The sequence below is a fragment of the Crocuta crocuta genome, unplaced genomic scaffold, assembly GCF_008692635.1.
Source record: "Crocuta crocuta isolate KB4526 unplaced genomic scaffold, BGI_CrCroc_1.0 scaffold167, whole genome shotgun sequence".
NCBI classification, from domain to species: domain Eukaryota; kingdom Metazoa; phylum Chordata; class Mammalia; order Carnivora; family Hyaenidae; genus Crocuta; species Crocuta crocuta.
This window is the reverse complement of record NW_027532406.1, coordinates 4,758,266-4,769,138: the sequence shown is the minus strand read 5'-3', so window position 1 is coordinate 4,769,138 and position 10,873 is coordinate 4,758,266. Positions and strand designations below refer to the sequence as shown.

At 61.1% G+C, this 10,873-nt stretch overlaps 1 protein-coding gene across 2 annotated transcripts in view; it reads left to right on the top strand.

Moving 5' to 3' along the window:
* UNC5B (unc-5 netrin receptor B) overlaps positions 1-10,873 on the top strand; it is a 79,400-nt gene that overhangs the window by 64,881 nt on the left and 3,646 nt on the right. Inside the window, exons 4-15 of one of the 2 annotated variants that reach the window (XM_077778535.1) lie at positions 123-226; positions 1,021-1,201; positions 1,849-2,016; positions 2,719-2,883; positions 3,099-3,131; positions 4,896-5,090; positions 5,440-5,829; positions 6,446-6,533; positions 7,408-7,576; positions 7,725-7,958; positions 9,811-9,960; positions 10,620-10,784. In XM_077778535.1, coding sequence (XP_077634661.1) covers positions 123-226; positions 1,021-1,201; positions 1,849-2,016; positions 2,719-2,883; positions 3,099-3,131; positions 4,896-5,090; positions 5,440-5,829; positions 6,446-6,533; positions 7,408-7,576; positions 7,725-7,958; positions 9,811-9,960; positions 10,620-10,784 — 2,042 coding nt within the window. The remainder of the gene's footprint in view (positions 1-122; positions 227-1,020; positions 1,202-1,848; positions 2,017-2,718; positions 2,884-3,098; positions 3,132-4,895; positions 5,091-5,439; positions 5,830-6,445; positions 6,534-7,407; positions 7,577-7,724; positions 7,959-9,810; positions 9,961-10,619; positions 10,785-10,873) is intronic. The other variant, XM_077778536.1, reaches the window with a different exon arrangement.

Here is a 10,873-nt window from a genome sequence, read left to right as displayed (position 1 = left end):
CAGAGAAGGTGCTGAGGCAGAGCCCATTTCCTTGGTGTGCACTGCCCCCTAGTGGCCAGAGTGGGACACTTCAGGCTTCTCTTCCCCCAAGCGTGCCTGGCGACCCCACTTCCTTCTTCCAGACCTGCGCAAAAACTTCGACCAGGAGCCTCTGGGCAAGGAAGTGCCCCTGGACCAGGAGGTTCTCCTGCAGTGCCGCCCACCAGAGGGGGTGCCTGTGGCTGAGGTGAGCAGGGGGCAAGGAGAATACGAGGCATGGCAGAGACCAGCCAGGCATGGTATTTACCACCAGCCACAATGCCTCGACCTCCCAGAGCTGTACCCATTTCATAGCCTAAATATCGAGGCTTTAGACAGAGAAGAGAATTGCCACCTCTGCAAAACTTGGCACGCACTAGACCCCAGCTGGTCCCGCCACTGGCATAACCCCACAGGAGGGGGCAGAGCTGGGGCAAGATTGCCACGGGCTACTTGCGGAGCCCCAGGCTCAGTCTCTTGCAAGGGAGGTGCCTGTGGCTGTTATCTTCCTTCCCTGCTTAGAGGCCAAAGTCCCAGCCTGATGGACGCCAAAGGGTCTCCTAATACGTGTGTCTGCGCACGTGGCCCTTGCTTTAACTGTGAAAGCATGTGCTACCCGCTAACACTCACAGCGTACTTGTGCAGTCGAGTCCTGTTCTCCACGCTTGGCGCACTAACTTGTTTAACCCTTGCATCAGCCCTGTGGGTGGATGCGAATAAATTCTGCCTCAGGAAGGATGCAGTCGAGGCTGGCGTTAAGTCCTTGCCCAGCGCCGTCCAGCTGGTGGGTGATTGTCACCACCACCATGCTCTGTAGTGCTGGGCACGGCGCCCGTCCAGCGGAGGGCCACAGCCACGCTGTGTCACCGCCGCGGGTGGACTTGACTAGAACTGCTGTCCTGTTTATGTCCGGGCCTCCCTCCCCCTCCAGAGAGGGCCCCTTCCCTGGGATGCAGGGGAGCAGGCACTGGACCCTCATGCCCCCCAACCCCACTCCTGTAGGTGGAGTGGCTCAAGAATGAGGACATCATCGACCCCACCCAGGACACCAACTTCCTGCTCACCATTGACCACAACCTCATCATCCGCCAGGCCCGCCTCTCAGACACGGCCAACTACACCTGTGTGGCCAAGAACATCGTGGCCAAGCGCCGCAGCACCACTGCCACGGTCATTGTCTTCGGTATGGGCCCTGAGTGGGGGGGCTCCTGGCCAAGGGAGGGGGAGGGCCTGGGCCATATGCCCACCTCACCCCACCCTACCTGAGGGGCCAGTGAGATGCTGGTGGACAGGTGGGAAGGTAAGGCCCAGAGGGGGGAGGTGCCTTCTCCAAGATCACACAGTAAACTAGTGGTCAGGTCAGGCACCCCTGGGCTTGGGGTTGGAACAGGGCCTAGTCAGCATCCTCACTCCGAGCCTGGTGACCCAGCAGAGTACGGAACCGCTGTCCAGGCCTGTAGGCTGTTCCTTGCTGTTCCCTTTATTGGGAGAGGCAGAGCTATAGCTGAGATGCCCCGAGTACGGTAGAAAGAGCCCCGTGGTGGGTTTCAGGCACAGGTCCCCCATCACTGGGTGACCCTGGGTAAGCGTCACATCCTCTTGGGACCTTCGCTTACCATTGCACGATGGGCCTGGGAACAGACAGTGACCTCCCTGGTCCCCTACAGTGCTGACAGTGGCAGACAGCTCTGTCTGCCAGAGAGCGAGCCCAGTGCCGCCGCGGGTGGGGTCCCATTAGGAAGGGTCTCAGCAGAAGGGCCCTGTCAGGGCTGGAGAGGGTCCTGGGGTCCCGCAGGCCACAGAGCCAGGTGACGCCCACCGCCCCTGCAGTGAACGGTGGCTGGTCCAGCTGGTCAGACTGGTCGCCCTGCTCCAACCGCTGCGGCCGCGGCTGGCAGAAGCGCACACGGACCTGCACCAACCCGGCCCCGCTCAACGGAGGCGCCTTCTGCGAGGGCCAGGCCTTCCAGAAGGCCGCCTGCACCACCGTGTGCCCAGGTGAGGCCCCAGGCCGGCTGGCGTCCTACCCACACCCCGCCCACCCCGGCCCCCAGCCCTGCCCCCTGTGCCGTGGGACCTGGGGTTCCCATGGCCCTCTCCCCCGACGGCGGAGGTGGAGGGGGCTCTACTGCTTTCCAGGCCAAGGGCTCTGTGTCAGCCCCGTGGGCCAGGACCCCAGCGCTGCCCGGGGTCAGAGAGCCTGTGCTCCTGCCCTAGACTTAGGCCGCCGCCCCTAGGCCTGCAGAGGCCTCTCTCCCCTCGTCTCTGTCTCGGTCTGTGCGTCCACATCTGTGGGTCTGTGCATGCCTGCTTTTGTCCCGCCCCTTCCATGTTGGCGTGAACGATGCGGTGTGTTCCCTTGGGTTTGTGTCTTTGTGGGTGCACCGGGCTGTGTCTGTGAGAGTGGCCTCCGGTGTCTGTTTGTGACCTTTCTGCCTGTCTGGGGCACCTGACTGTGCTGGCATGGGGCCATGTGGCCGTGGGTGGATCTCTCCACGTGGCTTGTGTGTCCTGGGCCCTTGTCCTGCCCTAGCGCACACGCCTGTGTTTCTGTGTGTGTGTGTGTGTGTGTGCGTGCGTGCACTGTTGTGTGACTTGGGCCCCTGTCCTGCCCTAGTGTGTGTGTGGGGTGCGTCTCTGTGTGGTGCACACCCACCTGTGCACACCGGGCCCCACGTGTCACGTGCTGTGCTCCTGCAGTGGACGGAGCGTGGACGGAGTGGAGCAAGTGGTCAGCCTGCAGCACCGAGTGCGCCCACTGGCGCAGCCGCGAGTGCACGGCGCCCCCACCCCAGAACGGCGGCCGAGACTGCAGCGGGACCCTGCTCGACTCCAAGAACTGCACTGACGGGCTGTGCGTTCAGAGTGAGTCCTTGTGACGGCGGGGCCCGGGGAGGGGGCGGGTCAAGCCAGATGAGGGCCCCCCCACCAGCCCCAGGCCTCCAGTGCGGTCACAGTGGAGCAGCCCCTGGGGCCTCTGCCCACCCGCCACGTGCATCACCTCATCTGCGCGTCTCCTGTCACCTCCATCCTTTCTCTGCCACCTGTGTCATCGTCTTTCCCTTTATTTCCCTTGACAGATAAGAAAACTCTAAGTGACCCCAAAAGCCACCGTAAGTCCCATTTCATGGCTGTCCTCTTTTCTCTGGGTGAACCCTGCTCTCCTTGGCTGGCTTTCCCAGGGTGTGGGGTGCAGGGCAGGGCGGGGGACAGGGAGACTTGAAGGTGCCTCCCCCACCGGCCCTCCATGGGGCCCCCTCGGCCCCCAGGACTGCACGCATCACGGCCTCCATCATGTGCAGACAGGCAGACCCTCCGCCAACAGAAAGGACACCATCCCGACCCTCCCGTCCTGGGAGAAGATGAGTCTCAGAGAGAAGGGACTTACCAAGTCTCAGGACTCAAACCTCAGTATTTACGTGGCCGAAGCTGGTGCTCTTAGCCTTGACCCCTCAGCCTTCCTCTCTGCGCCAGAGCCAGCACACAGGCCGACGCCCGTCCCTCCCGGTGCCCCTACTGGGCCTCCCCAACGAGCTTCTCCCAGCATCAGCCCCGAGGGGCTGGTCCACTTACCCCCCCAGGCCGTCCTGTGGCCACGCCAGAGCAGTAGACCTGCTCAGGCAGATCGGCCTGTGGTAATTAAGCCATAATTTCTGAAGAATTCCAGATTCATAAAATCAGCAGTGAGCATCTGGGCCCAGCTCACAGCGGGCCAGGCTGGTAACTGATGAGAGACGGTCAGGTGACCCTTCATGGTTAGGGGGGACATCAGAAGGCAGAGCCGAGCCCCGAAGGCCTCCTCCAGCAGCACTCCTGGGCACCAGGGTCGTCTGGGGAGCCTGAGAGCGAGGGCCACCAAGGAGAGATGGGGCCAGAAGGTGGCAGAATTGGCCGGACGCCAGGACCGGGCTGTGCCCAAAGGCTCAGTGGGCCCCGGGGACATGGGGCTTGGACAGGCCCAGGCGGGAAAAGCAGGCCTTCCTTTCCAAGGGCCCTCCCGGGGGTGGGGGTTCGGGGGGGTGGGACCGGACACTTGCGTCCTGCAGCGCCCCAGACAGGTGAGAGGGAAGAGCAGGCGTCTCAGCTCTGCCTTGCTCTGCCCGCTGTGCCAGCCACTCGCCATGTGCGGCCATTTCCACTTCCACTTTACTTAGTTAAAACTAAATATGTTTTTAAAGACTTAGTTCCGTGGTCACAGCAGCTACGTTTTAGTTGTGCATTGGCCACATGTGTCCAGTGGCTGTCACGTGGAATGTCCGTCGTGGAAAGTTCTGCCTTGGACCCTGCCTCGGGACCCTGACACCTTCGTGCCTGGGCCGTGTGTAGTTACTTGGAGCTGCGTAGCTGCCTGCCTGGGGGAGGGAAGTGTAGCCGGCGGGTGGCCTCCCTGAGCCCCTTCCTTCCCCTCCACCTGCTCACCTCCTCTCCACCCATCGCCTTGCATCTCATTGCCTCCTCCTGCTCCCCATCTGCCCCCGCCCCCTACCCTCAGCATAGGATGCAAGTTGAGCTCAGGATGACTGCCTACAGCGAATTCTGGGGGCCGGGACCCCCCGCCCTGGGGTGTGTGCCACAGTGAGGGTCTTAGTCTGCATCCCGGCCAGGGCAGGACAAACGGAGCCTTGTCTCGTTGTCAGCAGTGAGCAAGAAGTTACCCATCGGGACTGACCATGAGTCATCTTGCATCTTTCTGCGCCGGGGAGGGAAGCGAGGCAGGGGATTTGAGGCTGTTTTACTTGTAGAGACTGATGCGCAGAGAGGGTGAGGCTCCCCGGAGCCAGCCCTGAGGGCTCAGACCAGGACCTAGCAGAGCGCCGCTCTGTCCCAGGACCTGGGTCTCTGCCCCCGCCCCTCACCCAGCCCTCCTGTCCCCGCAGTGCTGGAGGCCTCGGGGGACGTGGCGCTGTATGCAGGCCTCGTGGTGTCCGTCTTCGTCGTCGTGGGTGTCCTCATGGTGGTGGGGGTGGTGGTTTACCGCCGCAGCTGCCGGGACTTTGACACGGATATCACCAATTCGTCGGCCGCCCTCACCGGCGGCTTCCACCCTGTCAACTTCAAGACTGCGAGGCCCAGTAAGGACCTGGGGACACCTGGGGTGGCAGGCACAGGCAGGGCACCCAGAGGGGCGTGGCCACCAGCCAGACTGGCTAGACTGGAGCCAGGGCTCCTACTCCCCCCCCAATCCGTTCTAGACTTCGCTCTAAAAATAACCAGATGAGTGTACTTGGGAGAGGTACAGAGAAGGAAGGGAGCCCAGGTGCTGAGTCCCCAGAGTATCCTGCGTCGATGGCACGTGGACCTTTGGCAGCTGGACTTCTGGGTGGGATTTTGCAACAGAAGGGCCCCCGGCGGGAGCGGGGGATGGGACTGGGCCAGCGAGGTACAGCTGGCTGGGTCTGACTGTGGCCTCGACGCCCCCAGACAACCCACAGCTCCTGCACCCCTCCGTGCCTCCGGACCTCACGGCCAGTGCCGGCATCTACCGCGGGCCCGTGTATGCCCTGCAGGGCTCAGCCGACAAGATCCCCATGACCAACTCACCCCTGCTGGACCCCCTGCCCAGCCTCAAGATCAAGGTCTACAACTCCAGCACCACCGGCTCGGGGCCAGGCCTGCCAGATGGGGCTGACCTGCTGGGGGTCCTGCCGGGTGGCACGTATTCCGGCGACTACGCCCATGATGCCCACTTGTTGCCCCTGCGCAGTGCCAGCCTCAGCTCCCAGCAGCTGCTGGGCCTGCCCCGTGACCCGGGGAGCAGCGTCAGCGGCACTTTTGGCTGCCTGGGAGGGAGGCTCAGCATCCCGGGCACAGGTGAGCCCCTGTTCTGCCTGCCTGTCAGCCTGGCCTCAGCGGGTCCCATCTGGGCATCCCCAGCCCCTCCCCACTCTACCACCAGCAGAAGATAGGGCTTCCCTGATCCCATTTCACAGATGGGGAACATGTGGTCCAGGGGAAGACGGGACTATAGTGTAGAAGACTTGAGATCCAGGGGCTTCTCGGTCTCCCCAAGGCAGGGGAACCTTGGACCAAGTGGGAGAGAATATGTCCTTGTAATTCAGCAGCTCTGCAGAGCACTACTGAGCAGGCAGGGCCGCCCATCAGCCGATAGTTTCCCGGTGTCATACTAATCTGGGGCTGGAGCTGGCCCTGGGGCCTCCCAACTTTGGGACTTTACCCTGTCTCTCTACCCAATCACAGTGCCAGAGGCCCCCGTGTTACCAGACACAGCCACCACTGTCAGTCCCCTGGCCTCCCCTTGTATTTAGTCCCCTAGCTTCTCTCCTCACCCCTTGCTGGTGGCCACCTGGACTTCAGGGGATGCCTTTCTCCCTCTGCCCCAAGTTAGGAGCCAACCAACCCCCTCCCCCACGCCCCACCCAGTTCTAAGCTCTTAGACTCCCTCCTGCTGACCTCCTCGTCCCCCTAGGGGTCAGCCTGCTGGTGCCCCATGGAGCCATCCCCCAGGGCAAGTTCTACGAGATGTACCTCCTTATCAACAAGGCAGAAAATACCCTGTGAGTAGAGAGACCTCAGTCTGGCATGGGCTGCCCCCCTTTTCTTCCTCTCCCCGCTGCCTGCCCGCCTTGGGTTCAAATATCACCATCTGAGCCTGATCCTAAAGTAGTCAGTCCTCCAAGGAAAACATCGACAGACCTTATAATGTCCACATTTAAAATGTACAATACCAGCACAGCAAATCGTAAAACTGAGAGGCAATTGACCAAGTAGCTACGAAACGACAAAAGGCTCATATCCTTACTATGTAAAGAGGCTTTCGAGACCGATAAAAAAAGTAAACATTTCACTACAAGAAGGGGTAAGGGATAGGAACGAGTGATTCACACACCCTTTCTCTGATGCACGCACAGACACACATGCACGCACGCACACAACGGCCAGGAGATTATGAAAAAATGCTCAGCCTACTTTGTCGTCAAAGAACTAGAAATCCAAACAGCCGGGATACTAGGGGGTTTTTGTTTCGCGAACGTGCAAAGATTTTTTTCAAACGACCACACCTTCACATCGACAAGAGTGCGGGGTCGGCCCTTCCGTGGCACGCGGAAGGGAGCACGGACTGGTCCCAGCTTCCACAGGGCCGTTTAGCACCACGTAACCAGAAACATCCCAAGAGCGCAGACCCTTTGAAAGTGTGAGCTAAGATGCAGCCGTGAGAACGCTGCAGTGTAATAGAGAAGTCTGAAAACAATCCCAAGTCCTTGGCCATCTTTCTGCATCTCCTCAAGCCCTCACCTCCGGGGACCTGGGGGTGGAGACCTGCCTATGTCACCCAGGAGCCGAGGCAGGGGTGCCAGCCCCGTGCCCGTCGCTTGCTGAGCTTCTGGCCTCCCCTCAATGCCTCCCTCTTGCCTTCTGCCCTATCGCCAGCCCGCTCTCAGAAGGGACCCAGACAGTACTGAGCCCCTCGGTGACCTGTGGGCCCACGGGCCTCCTGCTGTGCCGCCCCGTCATCCTCACGGTGCCCCACTGTGCTGAAGTCAGTGCCGGCGACTGGATCTTCCAGCTCAAGACCCAGGCCCACCAGGGCCACTGGGAGGTGAGGAGCCAAGGCCGGGGGTCCGGATCTCCTACCTGAACCTGCTCTGGGAGGCCTCAGAAGCTGAAAGAAGGCCCCCTTTCCCCTGGCCCAAGCCGGGCGGATCTCTCCGCGGCCCTGACTGGGACCGTCTGCCTCCCCGCCACAGGAGGTGGTGACTCTGGACGAAGAGACCCTGCACACGCCCTGCTACTGCCAGCTGGAGGCCAGGTCCTGCCACGTCCTGTTGGACCAGCTGGGCACCTACGTATTCACGGGTGAGTCCTATTCCCGCTCGGCAGTGAAGCGGCTCCAGCTGGCCATCTTCGCCCCTGCCCTCTGCACGTCCCTGGAGTACAGCCTCAGGGTCTACTGCCTGGAGGACACACCCGTTGCGCTGAAGGTAAGGCCAGGCCGTAGGCGCCACCCAGCCCTGGCACACTGTGGGTGTGTGCCAGTTGCATGGTACCTTCCAGGGTCCCCCTACCCAGAATCATGGTGCTTTCCAGGCACCCGTCCACCACCATCGGCCTCACTCATTCATTGCTCAAACACCGAAATGGCATCAGATCCTCAGGATACAGTTCTGCCCTCACTGAGCCGCAGGCTAGAGGGGGGAAATAGACCAGGGCCTCACTGATGGGGAGCACCAGCCCGGGAGGGGGAGGGTCTCAGAAGCCTTCACAGCACATTAACCTTAGACCTGTGCTCCCAAAGCCAAGTGAGGGTGCCAGGCAGAGAAGAGTGAAGGCCATTCCGGTGGGCAGAGCAGCTGATGCAAAGACGGGTGTGTTCCGTGGGCCCGAAGCGTGCAGGGGCTGTGAGTGTGGGAGGGAGTGAGATGGGGCTGCAGACGGGGGAGGGCTCAGCCCCCCAACAGCCTTGGGAGCCACATTCAGGAATTTGGGGATCTAGCCGGTGGGCGGGGGCATAGATATGGACACCCGTTCACAGGTGCTCTTTTGAAAGCTCACGTGCTATGCTGTGGGGACGGGTAGATGGGAGGGGGGTGGCCAGTGGGGAAGCCACGTCGGGACCGTGGACACCAGGCCATGGCAGCAGTGAGGGCAGGGGTTGGCCACTGTGTTAGTAGAACGGGCAGAACAGTGATGGAAGGGACGACAGGGAGAAGGGGGCATGATGGCTGGCAGCCAGACTCCTGGTCTGTGCAAAAGAATACACGGTGCCCCTAAATGAGGGAGGGGCTGTGGCAGGTACCACTGGTTTGGGGCAGGAAGGAAAGGGAGGCGAAGGGACCGGATTCAGGCACCTAGAACCTGCTGGTGGCCAGAGTGGAGCTTCTTTTAGCACCGTCCAACCCCCGCCCCCGGTCTTCAAGTCCCAGTCTGTTGCCTCCCCAACCCCGAGTTCCTAGGACCTCGAGCTCATCCTGTCCCTGGAAGAGTATAGCCCCTTGGCCTTATGTAGACCGTCTCCTTCTGCCCACCTCTCTGCGAAGCCCCCAGGGCCTCTCCTGTAGCTCCAGGCCTCCCCCGACCACGGTCTGTGGTTTCCTCTAGCTCCTGTCTCACAGTCTCACATGACTTGTCCCCGACTCCAAGTCGAGGACTGATGGAACACAGGTGACAAGGCCTCATGGGAGAGCAAATGTCTTCTGCTGGGCCAGGCTGGCCTGAAGTTGCAGAAGGCCCACGAGGGATTGGAGGCTTGGAGGAAAGGCTCTCGCAGCCTGGACCTCAGTACCGGGGCACTGGCCAGTGTCCAGCTTTGATCAGAGAATGGGGGGGGAGATCAGGGGGAAACCTAGCACATTTGAGCTTGGTGGCATCATTTGTTTATTCAGTCCCTGTCCATCCATCTGTCCATCCACCAAGCTTGCTGCTCATCTGCCTGTATACTCATTCACTCAGCAGTCCATCTGTCTGTCCAGCCGTTACCAACTATCCATTCATCTTCCCTTCCATCTGTCCTTCTATTTATATACCTATTTGTATATACATCTACACATTCACCCGTCTGTCTGTATCCAGCTATTTATCCATCCATTCATCCATCTATAAATCCAGTTATCTACCCATCTGTCCCATTATCTGTCCATTCATCCGTCTATTCACAGTGTGTCTTCTCTGAGCACTTACCAAGTGCCCGGCCCTGTGCTCAAATGGTGGCCTAACTCCAGTCTTACAGCTGGCCCCCACTGGCCACATGTGTCCCCAAACCCCAGACTTGCAGCAGGAAAGACCCCACGGGGCAAGTACGGTGGGCTCCTCCTTCCCATCGCCTCCTGCCCACAGGAGGTGCTGGAGCTGGAGCGGACCCTGGGCGGCTACCTAGTGGAGGAGCCGAAACCCCTGCTGTTTAAGGACAGTTACCACAACCTGCGCCTCTCTCTGCACGACGTCCCCCATGCCCACTGGAGAAGCAAGCTCCTGGCCAAGTACCAGGTGCGGCCTGGGCCCCTGGAGGTGGTGAATGAAGCTGGGGGCGGGGGCTGTTTGGTCTGCCCAGGGGAAGTCGGTGCCCCCTCCCAGGCCCTGGCCTTCCAGTCCCCTCCTCTAGCCTTGCCCCCCCCACCCGAGTCTCTGTCTCCCTTCCACCCCGCTCTCCATGCCCCAAGCCATCCTCAGGCACATCCTTATGTTCGATCCCATGGGCAGCCATGCTCACCCCCGGCCCATCACACTCCCACACACAAATGTCTGCAGACCCATCTGCAAAGAGGCCTTAGCGTCTCTAAGGGCGCTCATGCCCAGCAGGCTGTCCAGAGTAACCTCGGATAGTCACACCCCGTGCCTGCACCTGAGCAACACCACGGAGGGCCTCCAGCCCCAGACATCCGTGTGCGTGCATGCACGCACATACACACCCACGTGCACACACACCCACGCATGCATGCTTCCAGACGTGTGCCTTCTTCCCCATTTGCTCCCTTTCTCAGCTGAAGGGCCCCTGACCAACTCTTCTTCCTCTTCCTGCACTGTGTCCCCCCACCCCAGAGGTCCCATCACTCCCTGAGGTTGGCCTCCTGACCGGCCTCTGCCTCCATTCCTCAAGGGCAGGGTGGGCTGGCCTCCCCTCCTTGACCCTGACGCACCTCCCTCAGGAGATCCCCTTCTATCACATCTGGAGCGGCAACCAGAAGGCGCTGCACTGCACGTTCACCCTGGAGAGGCACAGCCTGGCCTCCACGGAGCTCACCTGCAAGATCTGTGTGCGGCAAGTGGAAGGGGAGGGCCAGATCTTGCAGCTGCACACCACGCTGGCGGAGGTGAGGCTGGAGGACATACTATCTGGGGCCAGGGCATGCAGCAGCGTGCCTGGGAATGCTGCTGGCCATAGACACGTCCCCTTCGTTCC